The sequence below is a fragment of the Cynocephalus volans genome, chromosome 2 (genome assembly GCF_027409185.1).
Source record: "Cynocephalus volans isolate mCynVol1 chromosome 2, mCynVol1.pri, whole genome shotgun sequence".
Classification (NCBI taxonomy): domain Eukaryota; kingdom Metazoa; phylum Chordata; class Mammalia; order Dermoptera; family Cynocephalidae; genus Cynocephalus; species Cynocephalus volans.
In genome coordinates, this window is record NC_084461.1 from 1,072,825 (window position 1) to 1,100,066 (window position 27,242).

Genomic DNA, 27,242 nt, shown 5'->3' on the forward strand with positions numbered 1-27,242 from the left:
TCAGTCCAAGAGGGTCTTGAAGTCTGTGGTCAGGGCTGGGTTGGCCGCGGCCTCGAGCATGGCCTTCGTGGCCTCAGGAAGCTTCTTGCACAGCCGCATCTGGGCTGCAAGAGAACTGGAAATGAGACCCGCTTCCAGGACAGACCGGAGAGAAGGCACTTCAGCCTAGTGTCCAGGGCACACGCGGGGCCAGGCTGGGGGAGCCCCGTGAGCAGTGGACACCCCCCACTGCTGGAGCAGACGAGAAACCCAGCGAGCAAAGGAGCAGTGCGGCAGGCGCGGGCGCATGTTGCAGTAAACACTTGAGGCCCCGGGCAGGCATTGGGGGGCATTGGGGTAGCAGCCAGGGCAGAGGCTGCGAGGGACGCAGGTCAGGAGGCACAAGGTTCTTGAGGGCTGGCACTGCCCCACTGGCCTCTCCCGAGATGGACGGCATTAAGTCCGAGGCGAGAAGCAGAAAGTGGAGACCCTGGGACTCTGTCCCCTGCCATCCGGCTGCCAGTGGGGACTCCCCACATCCACTGCAGCACGCCACCCAGCAGCTCTCCCGGCCTCACCTGCACCCTGCTTACCTGTCCTGAGTGTGCCCAGGAGACACTTGTAGGTGACAGGGTGATGCGTCAGCTTGAGCAGGAAGGCTCGATGGCAGAGCCAGCACACAGCTTCGCGGGGAACCGGGCCGGAGGTGCCCTTGGCCCCCACTGACGTCCCTGGGGAGCACACTGAGGCTGAGGACCCCGCTCAGCCTCCAGCCCCAGCTCCCCTCCTGAGAGACGCCTTTGCTCCCTCAACGTCCCCGTAGTCCAGGCCCAGGAATGAGGTGATTCCACTGAGGGGCTGCTGCCCCAGCCCCAGCCCCATGGGGTCCTGACAGCTGAAACGTCTTCAACTTCTCCAAAGGAAATTTCCACAAAATAAAATTCACAAAAGTAAAATCTGCTGAACTCAGGATTTTCAGACTGATCAGAAATGCCATGACTAGGCCATGGAGAGGGGTGAGCGGGCCAAAAGGAGGTCTCGGATGAGACGCGGATCTGGAGCACGGTGAACACAGAGCAGAGAAGGCAGGCAGCTCTGCTGGGGGTCACATGTCACTGCAGGCCCCTGCGATGGGTCGGGGGCGGCTACAGCACTGGTGCTTGGGGCCCAGCCTCCTTCTGTCCACCTGGCCTGGACTTGTGCCAGGGCCCCTAAAATGCCATTGAGGGAGGAGGCTTGGTCCCCGTCTCGGGACAAGCAGGCGGACACAGGTGAGACCCTGCCTGGTGTCCTCACTTGTGGTTCTGACGACACTTGGAGAAGGCCAAGTGAGGCCAGGAAGGACATGCGGCCAGTTTGCGATGTCCCCTGGTCACTCTCATCACAGTCCTGCACTTGCACTGCTGAAGGTGGCCGAGATGAGGTTTGCAAGCGGTCAGCAAGTTAAACCACTTCTGGATGTGAGGAAATCGGGAGTTTCCTAATCCCCGGTTCCCCAAGTCTCCTGACGCCCTCAGCGGGTGTTCACGGGGCACGTGGCAGGTTCGTGTCAGAGGCTCTTGGGCAGCCGCTCATTCCTGAGCATCCCGGGCTCTGCCAGCACCTCAGGCGGCACCACATACCCACGAGCAGCATGCTGGCGTGCAGCGGGCAGGGTCCACCTGCACGTACCTGTGTTCTTGGCTTTCAGAATGGAGAAGCAGCGGGAGGCAGTGTCAGAAATGATCCGCAGGAAGAACGAGGGGTTCTTCCAAACTTGCTGGTTGAATGGAAGCTGCAGCACACATGCATGGAACCTGAGGGCGATGGACGCTACTAGAGGATTGGCCCTAGTTAGGATGTGCTCAACACATGTGCACCTGTGCATGCGTGTACGTGAGGGCATGTGCATGTGTGCATGGGTTTTGTGTGCACACCTGCACATATCAACGTAGACATGTATCTGTGTGTGTGCATTGTATATGCACATTCATGCACATCTATGTGTGCACGCACACGCCACCATCCGACGCAACTCCAGGCAGAATGGTGACTACCGACGTGGCCTCCACAGGGCAGCCCTCGCTCTGCAATAGTCGACGGAAAGTGAGCTCCCATCCCAGAGCTGCAGGGGGAGGTCCCCGCTGCAGACCGCAGAGAACAAATATTTACTGTGCGTCCCCACAGCCAAGGTGCAAAAGTGACCTGCCTGATGAATGACCCAGGCCAGCTCCCAAGGGAACGAAACAAACCTTGGGTGGAACTATTTTCCCATCAAAGACCCGGGAAAGCGTGGACACTGACCAGCCCACCCCACATGGTTCCTGCTCACCCCCCAGTTCTTGGCAAGTGGCCTCAGAACCAGCCAAGGACAGGGCACCTTCCAGAAGCACTGTTAGGCCTGAGCACCTGCCCAGGTGGGAGCAGGGAGGGGCTGGGCTGCTCTGGGAGCCATGGTACCTTCCTGGGGCGTGGGGCCAACAGCCCTCGTCTGCAGCCACCTCCATCCTCTGTGCTCCTGGGGTCCCTGAGCCCACTGCGGCGTCCACTGATACCCCCCCCCACACACACACACCCGGGGAGAGTTTCAGCAGGAAGCTCCTTCCAGGCCAGGGTGACAGCCACAGGTACCCGGCATCCCTGGCTGAGTGCCTCCCTCTGGTGGCGGCTCACCTGTAGGCCTGCAGCAGGAAGACCTTGTACACGTTTATGAAGACCGTCTGGAGACTGTTCACCTAGAGTCATTCGGAAGGAAAACTGTCAGAAACATCTCTGGGACTTTAAGTCTTTACTTTTTGCTTTATTATCTAAATGGATAAGAAACAGGGCTATTGATAAGAAACCGTCCCTGTCCCATGTGGAATGCAGCCAGGTGGCCATGCATCACCCTCTGTGGGGCTTCAGGACTTGGTGGCATCTGCCTGGTGCCAGGGCCCAGGGTGAGAACGGCAGAAACCAGCAGGAAGGTGCAGAGGTGACACCCATCACCACGGCCTGGCCGGCCATGGGGACAATACCCTCAGGTGACACGGCCCACAGCCTGAGGCTGCTGAGGCCTGGGACCCTCCTCATGCATAAGGGAGGGTCTGCAGACCCAGCTGGGGTGAATGACAAGGGGTCCTCGATGTACACATGTGCATGCATGCTACTTGCATGCACACCCACATACACCTCACACGGATGCATGCACACCACACTCGCTCACACACACCAGCACACGTGTGCACAGGTTAGATGTGCATTCACACACATCCATGCTCCCACATGCCTGCACCCACACATATGTTCAGTCATGTGCGCACACATGCACACATGTGTATATGCCACGCACACCTGTGCATCACGCTTGCATGCACACGCTAACACACAGGCACAGACGTGCACACACAAGAATAGGGCCCGCACACCACGCAGGCCTCACGGCAGCTGCCTTCTGCAGCCTGCGCTCACCTGCAAATCCAGAAAGAGGCCATGACACTTCAGCCGCAAGACCCCAAAGAGCTTGCGACGCATGTTCCTCCCGGCCCTGAAGCCGCAGTTGAAGGTGAGACTGGCTCTGATCGAGGTCCGGGCGTAGCTGCGCCGGGGAGAGGGCGTCAAACGCGTGTGCCCGTCCCTCCCCCGAAACCCCTGGATTCAGATCCAGGCTGCCCCTCTCAGGACATGCCGCTGCCCCGCATCTGCCGCAATAGCTCCTTTTACCAAAACAGCCCAGAAAACCACCCGCCTGGCAATTCCTGCCCCTACAGAAGGACATGCTCCTGTCCACTCCTGTATGGGAAGGGGGTGCACGGCGAGCCGACTTTCTGGGAAGCAGGAACAGGAACGGACCTGTCTGCAGCGCCGTCTGCTCTGACAAGGGCACGGCGCCCCGCCCAGCCGGGGCTCACCTGGAGTAGTCGCAGAGCACCTCCAGGGTGCGGGTGTCCAGCAGCAGGCCACACCAGGGGAACAAGCAGTGCGCAGGCAGCTGGAGGACGGCCGCACCGCCCAGGGCATCGTCCTCCACGGGGAAGTTCACCACTGTCTTCCGCAAGTTTACCACGCAGCCGTACTCAGGGACGCCTCTGACCAGGGTCCTAAGTCAGAGAGCAACACGAGCCATGGGATGAGAACCGTCGCCCAGGAGAACCCCGAGTCACTCGCTACGTTCCACGTAAAACCCCAGAGAGGCAGCCCCAGGAGCAGAGGGTGCTGGGCCCACAGGCACCCAGCAGGCACCCCAGCGGCAGGGTGGACAAGGCCACGCTCTGGACTTTGGGTGCTGGTCCTGTCTTATGGGGTACAGGGGAACCGCTGAGTATGGGAACCCAGCTTAGAACTGGGACAGCCAGGACTGTCCCAGTTATCCAAGCAAGCTCTAATCTGCTGCCACTGCGAGGTGTTCTGCAGGTGTGGTCGACACCCAGTCGGACGGCCTAAGTAAGGGAGTTTTTCCTCACTCGTGTTGCAGGAGCTGGGCTGAGCCTTCCCTGGGAAGGGAAAGTCCCCTGTGGACTTTCCTCGTCTCCTGCCCAGCGTGCAGACTGCCCTTCCTGCCAACCGCACCAGGATTGCAGACGTGCTTGATCTGCCCCCTCCAGAGCCTCAGCCAACTCTTTGCAGTGTCTCCACATGTGCAAGTCCACGTGTCCATCTCCAAGGGGACCCCGATATACACTCCAAGCCTTCTCCCACCAAGACCTCGGAGCAGAGCCGTCCTGCAGAACCCTCCACAACAGGGGCAGTGTCCCCTGTCTGCTTGTCCTCTCCAGCAGCCACTGGCTACATGTCACTTCTGAGTCTTCAGGTGTGGCCAGTGCCACCAAGGACCTGGGCTGTCCTCTGACTTAGTTTTAATGAGTTTACATCTGCATGGCCCATGGTGCTCCAGGCTACCGAACCGCATGGTGCAGCCCCATTGCATGAGGCCCCGCTGGGAAGACTCGGGTGGGGGACCACGTCCGGTGACCACAGCCAACGATCGGGAAGCCACCTCTCAGGCTGCAGCGTTTTGTGATGTTTGGTTTTCTGTCATCATTTCTCTTCCCTTGTAACATTCTGCTTCAAAACAAGTCCACAGACCCCACAGCATCCAGAGAGGGCCCACATCCTATGAACACTGCTCCAGGACAAAGGTCCCAGTGCCTGATTTCAATGCAAGCCACAAATATCAACTTTAAGAACAACCCCCCCCCAATCTGATCCCCAAGCCTCAACACACTGTCACTTAGCAAGTCCGAGTTCTCCAGTCCCTCCCAGATAATCCTATAAAGAAAAGTGACTCTGGGAAGTAGGCGCTGTGCTAAGACCTTCCACGACTGTCTCTTTAAAGCCCCTTTCCAGAATCATCTACGCTTTTCAGCTGCTGTGGTCTGTTTGTGTCCCCTCAAAATTCATATGTCGAAGCCTAAGCCCCAAGGTGATGGTGTCAGGAAGTGGGGCCTTTCGGAGGAGATCTGGTCAAAGGGCTCTGCCCTCATGAATGGCATCGGTGCCCTCATAAAGAGGCCCCTGAAAGACCCCTGTCCTCATGCCACATGAGGACACAGCTGGAAGGCACCGTCTGTGAACCAGGAAGCTGTCTCTCACCAGACACTGCACCTGCCGGCCCCTCGATCTTGTAGAGCTCCAGCCTCCACAATTGTGAGCGACATGTTTTGTTGTTTAAAAATTTAAAAAAGGGAAGGGAAGTGACTGCAGTGAAAGTTGCAGATGCTCAGTGCCTCCCTGTTCTTCGCATGCACGAGGCCCATCTGGCACTACCATGCCCAGGACACGGCATGCCTCCCAGGCAGCAGGCAGCAGTCACGGGCCCCGTGGCCCCTGCACAAACCCCTCTGGGGTCTCAGCTCTGGGGCACAGGAGTCATCACTGGCTCACATGTGGCTGCTACTGGCCAGCACATCAGTGTGTGTGTGACTCCCAAGAGCTTCAGCGGGCTGAGCCTGCCTGGCTGCAGGGCCATGCTCTCTCCATGTGGCACCCACTGGGGTACCCGGCCCATCTGCACAGCTGGGCCGCCTCTGCTCTCGCAGATCAGCATGGAAGGAACGGTGACCAGAGCATGCCACGTGCTGCTCAGCACTGATGCACAGTGGCAAAAACATGCACTCCAGGTGCAGAGAATTACTCTTTAAGGGCACAATCATGCCCGTCACGGGTAGGCCGTGAAGCACCCACAGAGACACACGTGTGAGGGACGTACCTGAGGAAGGCTTTTGCATGGGTGAGGTGAGGCGTAACCAGCAGGAAGTCATCCACCAGACGCAGGAGTAGCCTGGAGTCAGGAAAGACACGGGAGGTTCCGTGACACTTCTTACACAGTATCTGTCTAACAGGGATGGAGTGACAAGAACACACGGCGTTCTCCAGAGAGGGTATACACCAAACTCCACGTCCTTCTGGCAGAGCCTCTCCCTACACTTGACCGCGAATGCTTTTGGAAACAGGCGCTGGGGCTGGCACAGGCTGCAGGGCTCCGCGCCGGCTGCAGGTAAGCAAGCCAAGGCTCTGCAGGGCGCCGTGGCGCGGACTCCCAGACTTGGAGGGATGACTGCAAGTGGCAAGTGCTGGCCCTGAGCCTGGTCCTCCTCTGAGCCACATGGTGCCCGTCACCAGGCAATGGCAGCCGCGGCTCTCAGCCTTTGCCCAGGGCCCAGAACCCACACCGCGTACAGCCTCAGGGACCCCCAGCCCCGAGCCCTGGGGTTGTGGACGCACTGCGGCCTTGAGCCCTGCAGCTGCCCAAGCTCTGGCAGCAAAGGTCAAGTTTTGTTTCTTCCAGGTAAATTTATTTCAATCCAGAACTTCAACCTTATTAAGAACAAACTGGATCCACTGTGAATGTGCTATAATTAGAACAAGGTTTTTAAAAGACGCATCAGAAGAAAAACCCAGAGACAGCGCGGTCAGCAGCTATGTGGGGCAGACGGTGCCGGGCAGGACGCTTCCTCCTCCTCTGCCTGCCGGCTCCTCTCTTGGGGATGTTATTTGAATAATGAAGAGTTAACTGCCGTCAACCAGAGCCTGCTGTGAGCCCAACCACACGAGGCTCACCGATGCCAAGCAGCGCCACACCTGAGGCCCCCACCCCCGTTCAGACAGGAGGCGGCTCTGTGGGCGCCGGGGCGGAGGCGCAGCAGGAGGGGATTCGTCTTCGTCAGTCCCACTGCCCCAGGACCTTGAAGAGTCGCTGAGCGGTGTGGACAGGTGCATTCTGCAACGATCAGTGCGGACGTCCGCGACTCAGGGAACTTTCTGCTACTTGCTGGGCTTCCACGGGGGCCCCTGAAGCACCGCATACCCGGCCCGGCCCACGGCAGACACACACGCAGTTCCATGAACGGCTGCACGATGCCGCCTCCGCAGCTTCACACCAGGAAGGGGCTGTAACCTTGTCTGGTTCTTTAAGACAAAATGACCTTAACATCTCGAGCACCAGAAACACCAAACGAGTGGAGAGCGGGTCAGCCCCACAGGCCCAGCGCAGCCCTTACCCGTCCTGCTGGATCCCAGAAAACAGCTTGTTCTCCATGTCCCCATAGCACAGACTGCAGAGCAGCGTGGACAGGACGGAGCCCTGCGGGATGCCCTGGCACTGCACGTAGGACCTGGGGGGCGGCAAGAGGCAGTACAGGCAGGTGGCCACGTGGGCTTTGTGCTGTTTCACACACATGCACACGTGCATGTCACACGCCACACACACGACACATGTACAGACCACACTACACAGACCACATGCATACATACACACTCGTGTACAACATGCACAACACACACCATGCCACACACAAGCACACAGACACAAACCACACTACACACACATGCACATATGCGTGAATTCATACACACCACACACACATAGATCACACACATGGCATTTACCACTCTCAGTCTGCAAACACCTAAAACTCACATCAAATGAAGCAGCACTTGTACTCCTACCACCCCGTCCCCTCCTCTCACTGTGACCTGGAATGGTTTCAGTGGATAGAGTTAGGGTGTGGAATACCCGTTCCCCGATTAATCATGACTTCCATTAATTTTTAAAATTTCAAGCAAGAAGTATATTTCAACTTGCCCACGAAGTGCTGGATTTTGTTTGTGTGACTATAAAAACCTATCTACCAGCATGTAAATGCCAGAGGGCCTCGCGGGCCGCAGGAGTCCTGGCTCTGTCATGCCAGCCAAGGTTCCGCTGCCCTGGCACCCTGTGAGCTTCTGCTGCAGTGGGTCTGGTTGTCCCCACCAGCAGCCGGGCAATAGTGGCTCCTCCAGGCGGCCCACGACCCATCGTGGATCACACCCACCCGCTCTGTGGCCAGCACAGGTCCCACGACCTGCAGGTCGCTGCTCTATTCTCCAGACGGGAAGCCTAGGCCACAGATACTGGGGCCTGCACCCTTGCCAGGGGGTATGAGACTGAATAAAAAGTCAGTTGGAAAGCTCAAGTGAGAGGAAGCCGGAGACTCAGGTGTTCAGCCGTGGTGGCCACATGGAGCTTACAGACTACAGCCCAAACACTGGGCTGTACCTGTGACCCCGCACACCAACACCCCACACCTGTGCTGGCTCAGCTACATGACTGCACTCAGCACGGAGCAGGCCTGAGCTCCCTCGGGCCACGTCAATGCCTTGCGGGTCCCCTGGTGCCCTGGGGCTTGGGGTGTGCAGCCTGGAGCCTGGGAGATTCCCAGGGGGCCCAGTGGGGAGGGGAAGCAGAGAGAGTCAAGGGGAGTGAAGCGGCAGGGGCCAGTCAGTGGATCTCAGCAGCTCATGCCACCCGCCTCTGAGTAGCCGCAGCCCAGCCGGCACAATCCAAGATGAATCCAGACGACCCGTCGACTCACCTGCCCCCAATCCTGATGATGTTGTCATGCACGAAGTGCAGGAAGAAACTGAAAAGGCTGCGGCTGGTCTCGTTCAGAGAGGAGCTCTGGAGGAGCGAGCAGAGACACAAGCTGGGTGCACGGGCACGAGGACGCCAGGAGGCGGTGCGGGCCCTCACATAAGACCCATGGGGTGAGTTCTTCATGGGGGTGAGGGGCTGGGTTAGCTGCAGGCCAGTCTAGCTAGGGCCGAGTCTGCGAAGGCCGATGGCATTTGCACAAGGCTGAACGTCACGTGTGTGTCCAACCGGGCTCAGACCCCATGCTCACCGCAACCCAGACAGTACTTGCTATATAAAATGCACCTGCCTGGCCCCATGGCACCGGATCTGGGTGCCTAGAGCCCACACCAGCCCAGGACCCATGGGAAATTCATCCAGAAGTCTCGGAGCATCACCTCGTGGACACAATTGTCCCCTAACCAGTATAATCACTACACAAAGATTCTGCAAAGGACCACAGAGCACGTAAGGAGATTTGCCACTGACAACCGGGCCTTGGCTCCCAAGGAAAATGGATTTTACACGTGGCGAGGCAGGTTGAGGGGGGTCTACAGGTCGATTCCAACTTGCCCTCCTAAAGGAAGAGGACACTTTCTCCTTTGCCTCCAGATCAAAGTTGAGGGAGAAGCATCTCTAGCAACCCCCTAGGAAAGCAGCCACAGACAGCAGAGCAGCCAGGCGCAAAGGGAGAGCGTGTTGCTCCCACGGAAGCGGTCCCCACCACGCAGCACAGCTAAGTGGATGCAGTGGGGACCCTCCCGCCAGGAAAGCAGCCTCTGTCAGTCCCTGCCTCGCTCCTCCCGATGGGAAAACAGTCCATCCAGCGCAGCGCCCAGTGGCCCGACCCTCACCGGGCACCTGCTCAATGACGACGGCGTCCCTCAGCGAGCCTGTCTCCTGCAGATGCTCCACAAACTGCTGCATGTACGGCTGGAGATCCGTGAGGGTGGAGACCTGCTGGCAAAGAGCAGAAGAGGATGGAGGGGCTGGACGCCACCCTCTGTGGCCCGAGCGGGGCACACGGCTCTTCCAAACAGGACACCAGCAGGCGGAGGTCGTGCCACAGACGTCCAAGCCAGACGACTGGAGCAAAGCCTGGGAAAGCCCCACTATGAAGCTTTGGGAACAGGGGAGAGAAGCACGGGGGGCAGAACAGTGCCACAGGAACACCGGGGACTGCCCATGGTCACCCCTCATCAGAGCAGCTGCTACCGACTGTCAGGAGCAAAGCACCACCAGCTTCTCCCTGAGGCCTCTCCGACCCCCAGCGGAGGCAGGGCGCAGCCACGGCACGCACACGGGAGGCAAGGTCTAGGAGGAGTGGGAGGGGGACGGCCCCTCACCTCCTGCCTCACAGAGACGCTTGCTTTGTATCACAGTAACCGCAAAGCCCAGTGTCCCCAAGACAGGATGTCACCCAAATGAATGCAGCAGAATGCCACACAACATGAAGCTCTCAGCACGACTGCCGGGCTGGGGAGGGAGCCCACGGATGTGCAGGCTGGCCGTCAGCTAGAATATTCCCCGGGCCTGGTGAGTCTGCCGCAGTGCCGCGGTCACACTCACGGAAGGCATGACTAAACTGCAGAGGTGACCTGGATAGCGGCCACAGAGACACGTGGAAGCCCCTCCATTGTTAATAATCATGCCGTCACAATATACTCCTAACCCATGGGTTAGCAAAATCATGACAAGAATTAGAAAACATCTTGAACTGAATGACAATGAAAAGACGACGTGTCACAGTACACGAGATGCTGCTGAAGCAGTTCTAGGTGAAGTCTGTAACTTTAAATACTTATTTAGAACAGAAAGTTCAAATATCCACAATCAAAGCCTGTACCTCAAGAAGCTGGAGAAAGAACAGTAAATTAAACCTAAAGAAAACAGGAGCAGATAGTAAAGAGCAGAAATCAATTAAGCAGAAAACAAACAGTAGAAAAAACTAACAAACTCAAAAGCCAGCTCTTTGGAAATATGAATAAAATTGAAAAATCCCTAGAAAAAGAAAACAGAAACCATCAATGAAAACCAAGAGTGAAAAGGGCGTCACAACAGATACCACAGAATTTAAAGAAAGTAAATCTACAGCTCACGGAGAAATTCCAAAAACTGAGCCCAGCCAGGGCACCATCGAGGACAAAGAACACAGCTGCAGGACAAGGAGGCCCCGCCCGGTCGCCTGCAGGTCCCGGTCACGTGCAGGACGGCCAGCGCGTGGACACAACGGATGGGAGCCCAGAAGGGACCCCGTGCTCCTGATTCACAATTCAAGGGAAAATGTGGTCTTATCAGGAAAGGGTGTCGGAGCAACCATGTACCTACATGGGGGAAAGGTCTACCTTGACCTCTGTCTCACGCCACGCGCGAAAATGAACTCAAAACGGATCCTAGCCCAACTGTGAAAGCTAAAGCAATGGACGTTGTTCTAAAAGAAAACGCAGAAGAACGTCGTCACAACCTAGGGCAGGTGATTTCTCGAGCATAACAGTTTCTGCCATAAACAATAAAGTGGGCTGCATTAAAATTAAAACTTCTGCACAACACGTGCATTCGACGATGGCCTTGTGCACAGAACATGTGAAGAGCTCCTAGAAATCACAAGAGAGGCCGCAGCCCTTACAAACCGGGGAAATGGCTTGAACAGGCATCTCACAAAGAGGATGTCCAAGCTGTCGCACACACGGTGGCACTCAGCGTCCTGGTCGTCAGGAAGATGCTAACGGCCATTCACAGGACGGCTCCAGCACTGTCAGGTGCACTGTGGCCTCCAGGGCTCTCGCTGCCGAGTGTTGGCGAGTGCGACCCTGCGACTGTGCCAGAAAACCCTTGGGCAGTGTCACTAAAGTAAACAAAAGGACGGCTGTGGCCTAGCAGCCCCACCCCTGGGAGTCACCCAGCAGTGAGGGCTTCTGCCTGATGACACCAACCAAGAATGTTCACAGCAGCATCGTTCAGAACAGCCCAAGCCCAGAACCACTGAAGCATCCACTGCCACGGAGCTGCACACACAGGACGCCACTCTGGAAGGCGGGGGCCACACACTGCCGCACGGCCGAATCTCAGACTCTCCAGAGTTAACAACCCCTGACCCCGAACACCATGTGCCACCCAATTTCACGCATGTGGAGACAAGTAAAGTGTGTCCACGGGGAGGGAGGTCAGGACTGGGGTCACCTTGAGGAAGGGCTTTAGCAGGGGGGCAGTGAGGGGGTCTCCTGGGTGCTACTAGTTCTCTACACCTTGATGCAGGTGCTGGCCACCAGGTGCCCACAAAGTTGCGTGGGTTGTACAAATGATTTGATAATGATACCTGCATAAGTCTTGATTCAACAGAAAAGAAAATAAACACATCCCTGTGGGATTTACCTGCCTCTCCCCAGACCTCAGGCTCCAGGAACATCCTTCCCCTCTGCACGTCCCCCCTCCCCACCCGCTGGGCACAGTGCTGAGTCCCCCTACCCCAGGGTGCTCACAACCACTGGCCGGGAGCCCAAATCCCAGGTGCTCTGCTCAGCTCCAGACCCAGTTGCCCCGGGAGGGGCCCTCGAGCAAGCGACTCCCTGTGTCTTTGGCCCTCCCCGCCCTCATGGAACTGGCACGGTGCACTCTCAGCCCCTCTGCATGGCACAGCTGGACATGGGGCTCCTAGGGAGGATGGCTGTGGGGGTGCCACTGTGGCCCTCCTCCTTGCCTGGACCTGGCTTGCAGAACCTGAGGCCCTGGTGCTGGGACAGAACAGGAGTCACTGGCCAGGGGAAGAGAGGACCTTAAACGCATAACTTGCCACACAACACACAAATGCCTGCAGACAGGGGCAGAGGCACCTCCCAGCAGAGGAGGCTCTGCTCAGCACCCACCGGGCAGGCCGGGGCTGCACACCATGAAATGGACACGCCTACACCACAAACACACACATTATGGACATGCATGTGTCACAAACATGCCTAAATCACACCCACCCACACCAAGGACATGCCTGTGCCATGCATACACATATGCCAGACACACATGCCACAGACACGCCAACGATGCAGACATACCTGAATCATGGATACAGATGAATCATGAACCTGACCATGTCGCGGACCCACCTGCATCATGGACACACGCCACAGCCACTTCTATACTGCAGACACATCTGTACCACAGACACATCTGCACCACGGGCACACCTTTATCACGAACATCATGGAACACACGCCTGCCATGGGCCTTACGTGTCTCCTGAAGACCTTGCGGACGTGCCCGTGGGCTGTTCTCTGTACCACAGCATACCGGCGCACGCAGTATGTGTTCTCCGGGGGCTGCATGATGCTGGCGATCACCTCCACAAGCCTGTCTTGGGGGATGGTGTCATAGGCCCCTGTCACATCCACCTGTGTGAGTTGAGGTGAGGGCCATCAGCGAATTATGTCACCTGGTCCCCATGAGCTCAAAGCCCCACAGTTCTGCTCCCCCCTGAGCTTGGGCCCAACCTGTCTATAGCAAACCCTGAAGTGAATCAGATGCAGGAGGACCAGGGAGACCCTGAGCCCCCTGCCTGTGCCCCATCCTGGCTGCACACACCCATCCACTTCTGGATCCTGCTGACCCCCAGACCCCAGACCCTGAGGACGTGAGGGCAGGGCAGACCCACCTTGACGAAGTACAGCCTGGGTGTGGGGTCCTGGGCCCGCAGGCGCAGCACGAAGGCCCGCCAGGCCCTATAGATGTCATCTATGCCCAGCACGGAGGCCCCCAGGAGGCCAGGCCGCCTCCCCCGCTCGTAGTTGAGCACGCTGAACAGGGTCCTGACCTGTGCCTTGACCTGCTGGGCCTGGGGGCCAGCCACATGGGGATGTCATCACCCCCACCTTGGTGCTCCCCAGTCACCCCTACGCCCACTCAGCCTCCCCAAGCCTCCCCCAGCGCTTTGCCAGAGCCCAGGCAGACTTGGGGTCTCAGAGAGCCCATCATGGCACCCAGGGAACCAAGTCTGGAAAGTGCACCAGGCTACACGCAAGACCTTCATGTGACCGTTCTCTGTCCCCACCTTCCCACGGATGAGGAGGGGAGCCACCTCCTGTGGGGGGCACGCCCACTGGGCTCTGGGGTCAGACACTAGCACTTAACCCAGGAGGGTCAGGCTCGGGTTTATCTCCACCCACCAAGACCAGACCAGACCAGACCCTGATCTAGTCGCGGGGACCATGGCTTTGTGTTCTGCTTTGGGGGTGCCACTAATGACGAAATTATCACCAAGTGCTACACAGAGGCACTAGGAGGGAGGGGTTAGAGCTGCCGGTGACGCAGTAGCACAGGGGCAGGAGCCCCAGGGAGGACAAGAGCCCTGGGGGGGTGGGGGGCAGGAGCCCCAGACAAGGTCCTTGGGGTCCTCAGAACCCCGCAGGCTGGTGACAGCTGAGTGGCAGGCACCTCGTAGGCTCTGCCATGCCCAGGACCAGGACCAGCTGCTCCCCGTGGTCCTCGGTGCCCGTCTCTGGAGCTGCTGGGACCTCCTATGTGCGGCTTGTTTGGACCCAGGAACAACTGGCCCCTTGTCCCCCTCACTCGGCCACCAGGAGCTTGGGATATGGTGGGCCCTGGTTGCACCTCCCGGGGGCCCCTTGTCAAAGTCAACACCAAACATGGGCTTTAAACACACTTTTGTTTAAAAATAAAACAGAACAAAAGCAGGGTCACCTTCTTTTCTCTGTGGAATGTTCTGGCTCCCACAATATAGTCCATATTCACAATTGGCCGGAGCCCGTTGGGCTTGGGGATGAAGCGCAGTTTCGACGTCAGCAGGGTGGGTGAGGCTTCCCGGTGCCGCCTGACCTCTGCTGCCGACAGCTCTCGCAGCTGCACCCTCTCAAGGTGCTGTCTACAACACAGAGCCTCTCAGGACACGTTCAGGAGCCACGCGACAATAAACACCAGGTGGGTGAACTTACAGGAAACTACATCCTGGTTCAGGGTAAAAGACTGTGAAAAGTTTTCCATGGGATTCGAACGTGCAGAGGGGCTCAGGAGGCTCTGATCTCACTGCCAAAGGGTCATGACCGAGCCCTTTGAGGCAGGCCGGTCTCAGATGACCTGCCAGCCAGGCTGGACCAGAGAGCTAAGGCCGTGGTCTGAGCTCAGGAGGGCCCTTGTCCCCAGCCCGTCACTCCAGTTCCTCGCTGGATGCAAACCCAAATGAAGTCTACTGCAATCCCTCACACTCCGACACCAAACATCAGCTGAGCAACCAAGAGGCAAGCTCGGAGCCGTTCAGTCAAATTCAACCTTCTAGAAGTCGGCTGCTCAGGTGTTTTTTCCCCTACAGTGAAACACTTCTATCCCGTTTCCTACAGTGAGTTGTCAAGTAGGCAGGTTTTTATCATCTGTGGCCTAAGTTCCAGTAGAATGAATATTAATATGGAAAAGTATGGATTAGAATAGAATCTGGGCCAGCCCCGTGGCTCACTCGGGAGAGTACGGCGCTGGTAGCTCTGAGGCCGCGGGTTCGGATCCTACATAGGGATGGCCGGTGTGCTCACTGGCTGAGCGTGGTGCGGATGATACCGTGCCAAGGGTCACAATCCCCTTACCGGTCAAAAAAAAAAAAACAAGAATAGAATCTGACCCTTGTCCCAAAGTGAGCAAGTGGCTTGCTGGTGCCTTTTCTGTTCAATACCAATTCCTTCCACTTTAGATCCTAGAGATTGTGCAGCCCAATCCCCGATTTTACAGGTAAGCAAGTGGGGCTCCAGGCCGTCAGTGCCTAGAGGGTCGCAGCTGCACGACAGGCTGGCAGGACGCCGGCGCACGCCGTGGGGGAGGGGCGGTGCTTCCTTCTATGGGGCTGTGAGAAGGGGACCGCAGGGTGTCTGATGCGATACCTCATGCCAATGCTCTGCAGCTTGCTCCAGACACTCTTCCGGTAGAAGAAGAGCTTGTTCTTCTGAAACGTGGTCTCCGTGACATAAAAAAATGATCTGAGCAGCTCGGCCACATACGTGTCCATCAGCCAGTACAGGAACTTGGCCAGGATAGCCTCCCGCAAGCAGTGCTCCGCAGCCGGGACGCAGCCATGCCCTGGAACAAGAAAGATGCTGAACACGCACGACTCACCCCAGATCTATGCCGTCCACCACAGCAGCCACGGGCCGCCGGACACGGGCAGGCCCAAGCCCGGGTGGGCTGTGCACGCACCTTGCGCACCGGACCTCAGAGACGCGGTACAGAAAAGGAACGTAGGGACCGCGTTCGTAATGATGCTAACGATGACATCTTACCATGAGCATATTTTGGATGTATTGGGCTTTAATAAAATATATTGCTAAAGTAACTTCACCTTTTCTTTTTTATGTTAACACGGCTTGTAGAAATTCTTAAATTATGCGCATGGCCCACGTTACATTTCTATTGGAGGACGATGACCTGGAGCCTGCTCACCTGTCCTGGGTTACCAGCAGAAGGGAGAAAGCAGAGACACGTCCCTGACGGGCGGCACACGGTGGGTGCTGGTGCTGCACAGCTGGGCTGCGCTCTTTCAGACTCATCGCCCCGAGATCCGGAACTCCTGGGGCCTTCCAGTCTGAGCAACCCGGGCAGGCAGAAGCTGCCGCCACATGCCAGCTAAGGGACAACGGACACGCACCTCGAGCCAACATGCCTGTCCTCCCTGGAGGCCCTCCACATTTTATTCTACGCATCATAAGAAGGGTCCACAGGCATCGCCAGATGCCCTGGGGGCCACGGCAGCGGTAAGCCAGGGCTCACCACCAATAACCGAGTGAAAGGAACTTGAAGAGAGGAAGAAAGGAGACCCCAGAGGGGAGGTCTGAGAAAGCAGACAGACAAGAGCAAGGAAAAAGAAGATGTAGGTGTGAGAGGATAAAGCCGAATTATCACTGACCGCTGAAAACAATAAGTTTCATTGGGGAGGGGGGCAGTAAAGAAACCCGGGATGTAACTAAGTTAGTAGAGACAGAGCACGTAGGCTGGGGTAGCAACCAGAGTTAACCTGTGCTGGGCCCTAACTGTGTTCGGGAGAAGAGGGACAACGCTTTAGACTTCGGCGCAGCATTAGGTACCCACTAAGTGAAGAGAAGTCGTGTGTGTAATTTCTAACCTCGAGGAAGCAAAAACAGAGTGAAAACACCCACACACAGCCGGGAAATGCACACAGTGACCCAACACAGAAGGAGTGGGGACACATAAAAAGCAAACTGGGAACAGGACAAAAGGAACGCATCCGGACGTGTCTCTAACCACACACAGCACACAAACGAAACCGCTAAGTGGCACAGGTAAGTGGTACCGATGGTCAGGCTGAACTGGAAATACGTTCTAAAATTCACCTGCATGCTGCTAATAAGACGCACCTAATCTAGAAGAATACAAAAGGTTGAACATAGAAAGACAAAGAAGACACTGCAGGAAAATACTCAGCAAAAGAAAGCCCAGCACAGCAGTCCTAAGAGCAGTCGAAACAGACTGTGAGGTTCAAAGAACCACCAGAGTCCTGTCACAAAATTCCAGGACGTGCACGCACCTAATGACACCTCGTGTACACACTACCAGAACAAGAGGACACGAGCAAATCCACCCCCGCGCGAGAGACTATGGCATCCTTCTCAGTACGCCACGCATCTGAAAGGACACAGAACTTTTACACAGCGCCTTAACAAGCTTGGTGTACTGAATGCAGCAACCCACTACAGAATTTCAAATATACACTGAATAGGTATGAAAACTGCCCATACCAGATGATAAAGCAGGTCTCCGCAAATTTCAAATAATTGGCATCACACAGCCCACAACAATTAAGTTAGGAATCAACAACCGAAAACTAATTTAAAATAACCACAAATAAAAAATACGTCCAAGTAACTCACTGATGGAAGAAGCCATAGAAAAGTTAAAAAATACTTAAAAGCAATTGATTTCAAAATTACTACTCATCAAATCGTTGGATGCATGGGGCGGGCCTGTGGCTCACTCGGGAGAGTGTGGTGCTGATAACACCAAGGCGCGGGTTCGGATCCCATGTAGGGGTGGCCGTTTGCTCACTGGGTGAGCGTGGTGCTGACAACACCAAGTCAAGGGTTGAGATCCTCTTACCGGTCATCTTTAAAACAAACAAACAAACAAAAAACCCAAAACATTGGGGCTGGCCCCATGGCGCACTCAGGAGAGTGCAGCGCTTGGGAGCGCAGCGACGCTCCCGCCGTGGGTTCGGATCCTACATAGGAATGGCCGGTGCGCTCACTGGCTGCGCGTGGTGCGGGTGACACCAAGCCAAGGCTTGTGATCCCCTTACAGGTCACAAAAAGACAAAAAGAAAAAAAAAATGGTTTGGGCTGGCCCCGTGGCTTACTCGGGAGAGTGTGGCGCTGGGAGCGCAGGACGCTCCCGCCGCGGGTTCGGATCCTATATAGGAATGGCCGGTGCACTCACTGGCTGAGTACCGGTCACAAAAAAGACAAAAAAAAAAAAAAAAAAAAAAAAACATTGGATGCAGCTAGTGCATATTTAGAGGGAAATGCGTAGCTATATATCCTTTTTGGTTTTTTTTGCAGGGCTGGTTGGTACAGGGATCCGAACCCATCATATTGGTGTTACAAGGTTGCACTCTAACCGAGCTAACCAGCCAGGCTAAACATCCAACTTCAGAAGTTACAAAAGGAATAAGCATGAAGAAGGTAGAAGGGAGGGTATAATCAGAGAGAAACTAGTGAAATCCAAAACAAAGACCTAATAGAGCAGAACTACAAGGCCCCACCAAGACACAGGAACTCCACCTGAAGGTCAAAGGGGGTCTGACCTGCGGTTTGGATAAAGCAATCATGCAGTTGGATGTAAATCAAAGGGAGAGGGGCAATTAGAGGCAGAGCCCAGCCAAAGCAGGAAGCAGTATGTGCCCAGAGTAAGGTGACAGGGGCTGCTGCCTGCCACAGGGGCCACGAGGAGGGTGACTCAGGAGATAACAGGACAAGTGAGGGGGCTGAGGCTCCTCGTTCCCAGCAGGCTGCTGGGAGTCCTTTTTGGGATGTCTCCAGCATCACTTGGCAGCGCTGCAGACAGCCCTCAGCCTGCCTCCGGGGCTGCGGTTGAGGGAGCCAGTGAGCTGGGAAAGGGTTGTGGCAGCAGCACGATGGTCAAGTCAGGCTGGACGGAGGCGACCGAGGCCTGATGCTGTGCCTGGAGTGCCTGGCGGGCAGAGGCGAGGGCCTGCACAGGGTCCTGTGTCTGGCAGCAACGGGGAAGGAAGAGGTGGCCGAGGACAGCCGTGATCAGAAAAGGCTCGGAGACCAAAGCTGCCCCGCAGCGTCCATCCAGCCAACGGGGCAGCTGGTGTGGCTGGGACCATGGAAAGAGCAGATGTCCAGTAGCACAGCTCAAGTGAGTAAGCCAGGGACGTCCAGGGGACTGTGTCTCATTCACCCGGGAAAACCACATCACGCTGATTCCTGCATCACACACGAGGTCTGAAATCAGAGAACAGCGACACTGGGAGCCAGAAACGTGACCACAGAATCCAAACTCTCCTTAGAAGTAAGCCGAAGCCCAAAGTGCAAGAGTCGCGGGACTGACTCATTTGACTTATTTAGCATGACACTTTCACCGTCGGCCCATGCCACAGCACGTGATAGGGAGCTGTTCAATGGGTACAGATTTCCAGTCGTGAAGATGGAAAGGCCCTAGAGATCTCTTGTGAACATGGCGCCGAGATGACAATTTTGTACTGTGCACTGAAGAACATGTTAGGAAGGCAGATCTCATGTCACCTGATTTTTCTGACAGAAGAAAAAAGGGGAGTCGTAGGAAGGTCACCCACACTGACCACATCACCTGGCCCTGGGGTGCCTTGGGGAGCCCCAAAAGGTGTCCGCCCCTGCAGGCCATCGCCATTGGGATCTTTGAGATGGGGCCAGACATTTTTAAACGCCCCCTCCAGGTGACACTAATGAGCAGCCACGGGGAGAACCTGGCTCTAGGAGAAGGCGCTGCCCCGTCTTTCTCCCAGAAGCTTCAAATGTCTTGGGCATTTGGGGGAGGAGGCCGGATGGCAAACACCACCGACCAGGGTCTGTACTGGCTGCCGCTCTACTCAAGGAGAGCAGGAAGGAAGGTGGCCCTGCACCTGGTGCCCTGAGCCCGCAGTTGCTGGAGAGTATGAGCTTCAACATCAAACCCAGAAAACAGAGGGGAGGACACACAGGGCTCGGCTCCACTGTCCCCGAGCACCCCCAGCTGCTGCCCCCTACCCTGAAGCAGGTGGCTCATCCTGCCACTCTTTCATTCCCAAAGACGGGACCAGGATCCTTGTTCAGGGCAACAGTCTTCTTATCCCACCCCCTGAGCCCCCCGCCCCGCCCTGGCACAGCAGATGCACACTGAGACCCAAATGCAAATCCGACAGATGCGCCCTCGTACCTGGACACCCACCTTACCTCCCACCCCCCAGCGAGTGTGGGTCCTCGTCTCGCCTCCCGCCTCCACCCGTGGGCACCACTGTCAGTGTAGGCCATGAAGCGAAGACGGGGATTAGGAATAACTGCCGGCCCCTCCCCAGAGCTTCTGGACACCTCAGAACCCACCTGAGCCCCACGGGAGGAGCACAAGTCTGCAGATGGGTGCAGACTGGCGGGGATTGCAGAGGAGCAAGACGCCGCCTGTGCCCATGCCAGCGGGGAGACCTGAGGACCTGGGCTCCTGACCCCACGTGGCACCTGCGTCTCTGAGCCCCACGGGCTCAGCCCCGGGCCTGGTCTCGCGGCGGCGGCGTCCTCACCTGGGCTCCTGCGCAGCCAGGCGCAGTCCTGCACCTTCACCCGCCACATCAGCTCCTGCAGCGACAGCCTGGCGTGCTTCCCCAGAGACACCAGCTTCTTGGCGTTCCTCAAGAAGCGGCGCTCGTTGTGCCTGGAGCCCCAGAGGCCGGCGGGCACCAGGCGGCGCAGACAGGCCCGCAGGAAGGCGTACACCTGCCAGGGGCTGCTGTGCTGGCGCAGCAGCTGCACCAGGCCGGGGGCGGCCGCGGCGTGCAGCGGGCAGTGCGTCCTGAGCAGCGCGCCGTAGGGGCAGCGCGCGTGGTTCCCGAGCAGCTCCCGGAACAGGGGCCGCATCCGCCAGTAGCGCGGGGGCAGGCGGCGCGTCCCGCGCGGCGTCGAGCCGAGGAAGATGGTCTCCACGAGCGTGCGGGCGCCCGCCAGGCTGGCCCGCAGGGAGCTGAGCAGGAAGGAGGGGCGCAGGCGCTCCCCGCCGCCCGAGCAGCAGTAGAGGAAGCGCTTGGTCTCGGTGTACACTCGGGCACGTGGTGACCGCCCGGGGGACGGGGCGCCGGCCTCGCTCCCCGACCGGGAGGAGCGACGGGTCCCTGACGGCTCAGCCCCCGAAGGCACGGCTTCCGCCGCCACTCTGGTAGTTGTCACCGCGCGGGGATCGGGGCCACCTGGCCCACGTGCCTCCGCCCCCAGCCCCGGCTCAGGGGCCGGCCCACGCCTGGGCCTCTTGGCCAAAGGCGGACGTCCCCCCGCGCTGCCCCGACGCCGCCTCGCACCCCGGGCTGGCAGGCCCAGGGGTCCCCGAGCCTCCACGTCGCTGCCGCTCCCGACCGGGCGCGTGGACCTGAGGCCCATTCGGTTCCCTCCCGTTTGTCGCGTGGGCCGGTGGCTGGGGGGCGCAGCGAGCCGGGCGTCTGCGGAGGCGCAGAGCTCGTACAGGGGCGGCCCGCACACCTGGTAGGCGCAGTTCGGGGCCACCAGCACGTAGAGCGCGCAGCGCGCCAGCAGGTGCACGAGCACGTCGTCGCCCACGCGGTGCAGCAGCAGCCCCCACGCGCCGCTGCCGCGCAGCGTCTCGGTCACCGTGTTGGGCAGGTAGCTGCGCACGCTGGTCGTGAAGGCCAGGGGCGGCCCCCCACGGGCCCCGTCCAGCAGCGCGAAGCCGAAGGCCAGCACGTTCCTAGTGCGGCGCTCGCAGAGCCGCTGCACGACCCTGCCCACCAGCTCCTTCAGGCAGGACACCTGCGGGAGGAGGGGGCCCGGATTCACCGGCGGCGGAGGTGCCCGGGAGCCCGCGCGCGCTGCTCCGCGGCCCGCCTCTTTCCGCGCGGCCCGCCCCGCGCCCCGGCCCCATGCGGATCCCCGCGCGCGGCCCACCTGGCGGAAGGACGGGGCGGCGGGAAGCGGCTGCGCGTCCCAGGGCACGCACACCAGGCACCGGGCCACGAGCGCGCGGAAGGCCGCGGGGTCCCCGCGCCGCACCAGCCGCCAGTCCGGGGGCCCCAGGCGCCGCGCTAAAGTCGCCAGCGGCACCACCTCGCGGTAGCGACTGCGCAGCAGGGCGCGCACGGCCCGGCACCTTGGCGCGCGCGCCATCGCCGAGCAGGGGACCCGGGCCTGGCCACCCAGCAGCGAGCCCGGGCGGCCCACGTGCCAGCACTCCCGGCGGCGCAGCGCGGCGAGGCGGCGTGGTCCCCTCCGGCTCGGCTCGTGCGCCCGCGCCGCGGAGAGGGGGCGGGGTCCTCACGGAGGAAGGGGCGGGTCCGGGCTCGGGCGGCGGGGCGGGGCCGGGGGCCGAGGAGGGGGTCGGGACTAGGCGGGAGGGCAGGTCCCGGCCGGGAGGAGGGTCCGCACGGAGCAGAGGAGCTGGGAGAGGAAGGGGCGGGGCCCCCCGGGGCGGGGTCGCGGGAGGTCTGCCCCGAGCCACCCTGGCTCCGCCCTGCGGGGTGGCCGTGGTCCCTGGAGTGTGCTACGGGCTGCCAACGCGGACCCTGGCGGGCTCCTGACTGCGCGGCTGCTCCGGGCCAGTCCGGGCCGCAGCTCCCCACCCGCGCACCGCGACCCTCCCAGGGTGCTGGGCCGCTGTGCGCAGAGGCGTTGAATCAGCCAAGGCTCTGGGGAAACACGAGGGGGGCGCCGAACGTGGGGTCCCTGGGAGACCAGGTGCGTTCTGGGCCCCCATTTCGTCACCTTCTCAGATGGGCCATGACCCCAAGACCGAAGGCTGCCCTGGGGTACAGACAGGGGGATTGGAGGGCGCAGGGTGGCGTCTCCTGGCATCAGCGAGTGTAGAAGGCTCAGGAGAGATGGTTGGGGTGTAGACAGGGCTCTGTGAACCCAGCTCACTCGGAGGTGTAGACGCGAGCCGGCACGCGGGGCTAAGGCCAGGCACGTCCTGGACGGCCGTGCTGCAGGCATACCCGGCTCCTCAGGCCTCGAAGGCGCGGGCAGTGGATTTCCGCACCTGCTCGGCCTCCTTGGCTCCTGAGCCCGGTTTCTCTCTGCAGGTTCTTAGGCTTCTGTGTGGTCCCGACCATAAGCAAACCATCCCACAGCGTGTCCCCGTTAATCATCCACAGGGGAGTGGTCCCATCAAAGGAAGGGGAGAAAACCGGGCCATGTGTTCCTGAGGTGGCACCGTCCTCGGGCACCTCGCACCTGCCACGCTCACTTCACAGCCGTGGCCCGCAGAGCTGCTGGTCACATCCCACTTGCACGGGGAGGAAGGCCAGACTGGACCAGGTGGGCGAACCTGGCTACAGCCTGGGAGCCCACAGAGCCAGATGGCCAGACTTCCAGCCCAGCCGCAGGGACCCCGGTATCGTTCATCCCCTCCAGACCAAGTTGTGGCAGAGGCTCAGCCTGTCCCCAGGGTGGCCTGGGGTCACCGTATGACATTTTACCCAAACCCAGCCGGTAGGGGATGCTCAAGTTTGAATCGCAGGAATGGGGGCTTCTGGGTCTGCGGAGGCTTTGTGGTCTGTGGAAGCTGCCCCCGAGTTTGGCAAACATTAAAAAGCTAACAAATGTAACCTTTCACGGGCTCAGAAACCTGGTGTGGAGATTGCTTTTATTCGTGGACGTGGCATTTGAACAGGCTCTGCACCCTCCCTTGACAGACAGTCTTGCATATTTATCATGCTCCCTCCGCCTGGTCTTAGGATCACAGGTCGCTCTTCTGGAAATCCCACCTGGTGAGCACTGAAAGTCGATTTAAGGGCTGTGTTTGAGAATCGCTCATTTCTGCCACTAAGGGACAGGGACTGGTTAGGGAAATTTGTTCTAACTATGAAGTTACTCCAGTTCCCCTGAGGAACCACCATAGAAAATGTAATTAATTTTAAAAATAGGGATGAAAAAACCGAGGCGGAAAGTTTCACTGGTGTGATTAATGCCACGTCCACGGCGAGGACGCTTGTTCCAGCTTTCAATGGGAATCTTTAATGTCCAGAATATTGTCTCCAGTATTACATGTATACTTAATCTGTCCTTGAAAAGCTAGCGATAGTCTTAAGTAGCCACCTTGTAACACATAAAAATGTTCAGAGAAAAAATGTATATTGTTGGTTTAAAATAAAACACAGCCGCCACAAAATGCGGCTCTAGGTCTTGAACACAGTGGTGGGCGGGCTTCATACTTCATCCTGGAGGTTCTAAACAGCGTGGGTTCTGCACCAGGAGCAAAAGAACAATACAGTGTCATCCGTTCACTGGAAGGGTGAGAAGACCCCCCACCCCCGTGTGTGTGAGAATAACAAAGAACTCTACTTGAGTTCGACTTTAATTTCTACAGCGTGCTTGAGGGCGAAGTTCCCACGCTCACGCACCGAGCACCGAGGTTGCCAGCAACATGCAGGGATTCGACGCTGGGCTCCTCCGCTGGGGCCTCATGCCTGGAGCTGCCTGGCTGTGGGGAGGGGGCGCTCACAGCCCCTGCAGGGGGACCCACTGCAGTCCAGGTTGCTCAAAGAAACCGCCATATGTCAAGACATGACTTATCCCTCATCTATGAGGGATTCCATTAACACCAGACCAGTGGGTATGACTTGAGCCTAGGGAAATTTTGAAATAAATGATTAAATGGTTGGTCCCTGAGCAGGACGCAGTCGTCAGTGGGAACATGTCACCTCCTGTGTTCATGGCCCCCGACTGGGCTCAGGGATCCTGGCTGCCCTGTCTGTGTACCAGGCTGAGCGCTGGCTCCAGGTGGCAGCAGTGGGAGGGAGCACCTTGTGAGTGGGGACAAACCATGCTGACTGCACCTGCCTTGTCCCAGTCACCGTCTCGCCAACGTCCCGGGTGAGCATCAGGGCGCTTGCCAGATCTGCAGCGGGAGGAAGACGGAGGACGCCGATAGCTGAGTCAGAATTCAACAGCCTCGGCCGGTTAGGTCGGTGGCCAAAATGAGCACATGCAAGTTAACAGCATGCACAGGGACATCGGTCTCTGAGAGAGCCGATCACAAAGGCAGCGTAAAATAAGGGGGCCCCAGCGCATGGCGGCTGGGGAAGCACCAACACTGGCCGAAGCCCAGCCCGGGGCTGAGGACAAGCGCAGACAGACAGAGTCCTGTGTCGCCAGCCCCTCCCGCTCGTGGGTGCCGCTGCGGTCCTGTCCTCGGTGTCTTCGTTTAAACTTTTGCTCTGAAGTAAGTCTAGAATCACGGTGTGTTGCTTTCCTGCTGCTGCTGCAGTGAGTTACCACAAGTGCAGCGCCTAGAACAACACACGTGTTCTCTCACAGCTCTGCGGGGCAGGTCAGCAGCCCTGCGTGGGCTGCGTGGGCTGCAGTGGGCTGCAGTGGGCTGCAGTGGGGTGCAGTTGCTTCTGGAGGCTCCAGGGAAGCCGGGTCCCTGCCTTTTCCAGCTTCTAGAGGTGCCGGCATTCCTGGGCTTGTGGCACCTGCCCTGTCCTCGCAGTGGCAGTGAGTGTCTTCCACCCTCTCCGAGCACAACGCCTGCTTCCGTCCTCACGTGCCCTCCCTCCGACAAGGACTCTTGCGTTACATTTAGGGCCCCCGGGATAATGCAGGAGGAGCTCCCCATCTCTCGATCCTTAACACGATCATGTCTGCAAAGCTCTTCGTGCCGTGTCAGGTGCCACTCACAGGTTTGGGGGGTTGAACAGTGAGCATCTTTGGGGGCATTTTTCTACCCAGGACATGCAGGCATGGCAGAGCTAGTGCAGCTCCTGAAAGGACAGGGTTCTGCCTCAGGCTCCCTTCACCCATGTCCAGGCCAAATCTCTTATACCTGAGCCAGTGCTCAGTCACAGCCAGGAAGCTGGGTTTGATAAAAGTGTGTGTGCAGTTGGATGTCATTTGATCACATGTGCAGACTGTGACCATCAATGCAGTGAAGATATACAACTGTCCCGTCACCTCAAAGATGTCCTTTGTGCCCTCAACGCCACCTCCCCACCATCCCTAACCCCTCATAAGCACTGACCTGTTCTGGGGTTGAAATTTTGTCATTCTGGGAATGTTATATAAATGGGATCATGTCACATGTGACTCATCGAGACTGGCATGTTTCGCTCTGTAGTTCCCTCAAGACCCTCCCAGGTTTTGCTTATGTAAACAGTCTTTTATGTTTAACATCTGAGTGGCATTCCATGGTATGGATGTGCCAGTCTGTTTAACCAGTTTGTTAAAGAACACCTGGTTTTTCCCTCTTCGGAGCTACTGCAGATGAAACGTTCGGGGGCAGAGTTGTGTACACAATGTACACGATCACATGAATTTCCGTTGCTCTGGGATGAATTCCCAGGAGTGCGATTGCTGGGGCGTGTGGTAAGATTGTGGGTGGCTGTTAGAAAGCGCTGCTCTGTGCTCCAGGGGGCTGTACCATGTTGCCCTCTGGCCAGCCATAAGCGAGAGTCCCCTCTTCTCCGCATCCTTGCCAGCATTTGGTGGGGTCGCTATTTTTTACCGTGGCCACTCTGATGGGTGTGTAGCGATGTCTGTCATGGTCCTGAGAGGCCTTGGGAACTGCCGGGCTTCCTGGGAATGAGGGAGCACCTGGCTCAGCTCGAGGAACCCATGCTGAGGGCCGTGGCCGGTTTGGGAGGTGGCACATGTGTGTGAAGGCCGGCAGAGAAGAAAGGTAAATAGTGTTTGGAGAAAGTGTCCTTGAACTGTGTCGTTAAGACCAGACAGCGAACGCACGCAGGGAGAAAATCTGCAATCACGTTTGTTGGACCCGAGGGTTTAGGAAGCGTTTCCAGGAGAAGCCAAGACCTGGGGGAAGTGGGCTGTGGGGAAAGGGTCGGACCTCAGAGTGGCACCAGGGAGAGCCAAGTGACCCTGTCCGGAAGGAGAGGGAGCAAATACATAGGAGACGTCCCCCAGAGGGGGACCCCCATGCGGGAGGACTGCTTGCCGGACAGCCTTGGGATCCTCAGTCTCCCAGGCTCTCTGAACCTGTAGGAACAGATCATTCCAGCTCCCACTGTTACCCCAACCTGGTGGCTTAAAGCAACCCCCATTCTCTGCCCTGTCCTGGATTCTATCCACCAGGAATTCGGGCAGGGCGCTGTGGGCATCATAAGATAGTGGTGGCTCTTTGGTGATTTGTCATGGTTTGTCATGCGTGAACAGGTGACCGGAGCAGTTGTTTTATTCTCATGGTAAAGACAGATAAGCACGTGAACAGT

General features: G+C 58.1%; 1 protein-coding gene across 2 annotated transcripts; it reads right to left on the bottom strand.

Moving 5' to 3' along the window:
* On the bottom strand, positions 1-22,185 carry TERT (telomerase reverse transcriptase). 2 transcript variants are annotated; one of them, XM_063087483.1, is made up of 16 exons: positions 21,967-22,185; positions 20,598-21,831; positions 15,697-15,892; positions 14,516-14,696; positions 13,470-13,649; positions 13,051-13,209; positions 9,689-9,784; positions 8,790-8,875; positions 7,437-7,550; positions 6,146-6,217; positions 3,849-4,037; positions 3,409-3,535; positions 2,632-2,693; positions 1,651-1,775; positions 573-710; positions 1-104 (listed from the first exon to the last, which is right to left on the bottom strand). In XM_063087483.1, exons 1-16 carry the CDS (start codon positions 22,183-22,185, stop codon positions 1-3), a joined length of 3,282 nt encoding a protein of 1,093 aa, XP_062943553.1. The 2 variants fall into 2 exon arrangements, with proteins under 2 accessions (XP_062943553.1, XP_062943554.1); XM_063087484.1 differs by lacking the exon at positions 3,849-4,037.
* Between the last annotated feature and the right edge of the window lie 5,057 nt (positions 22,186-27,242).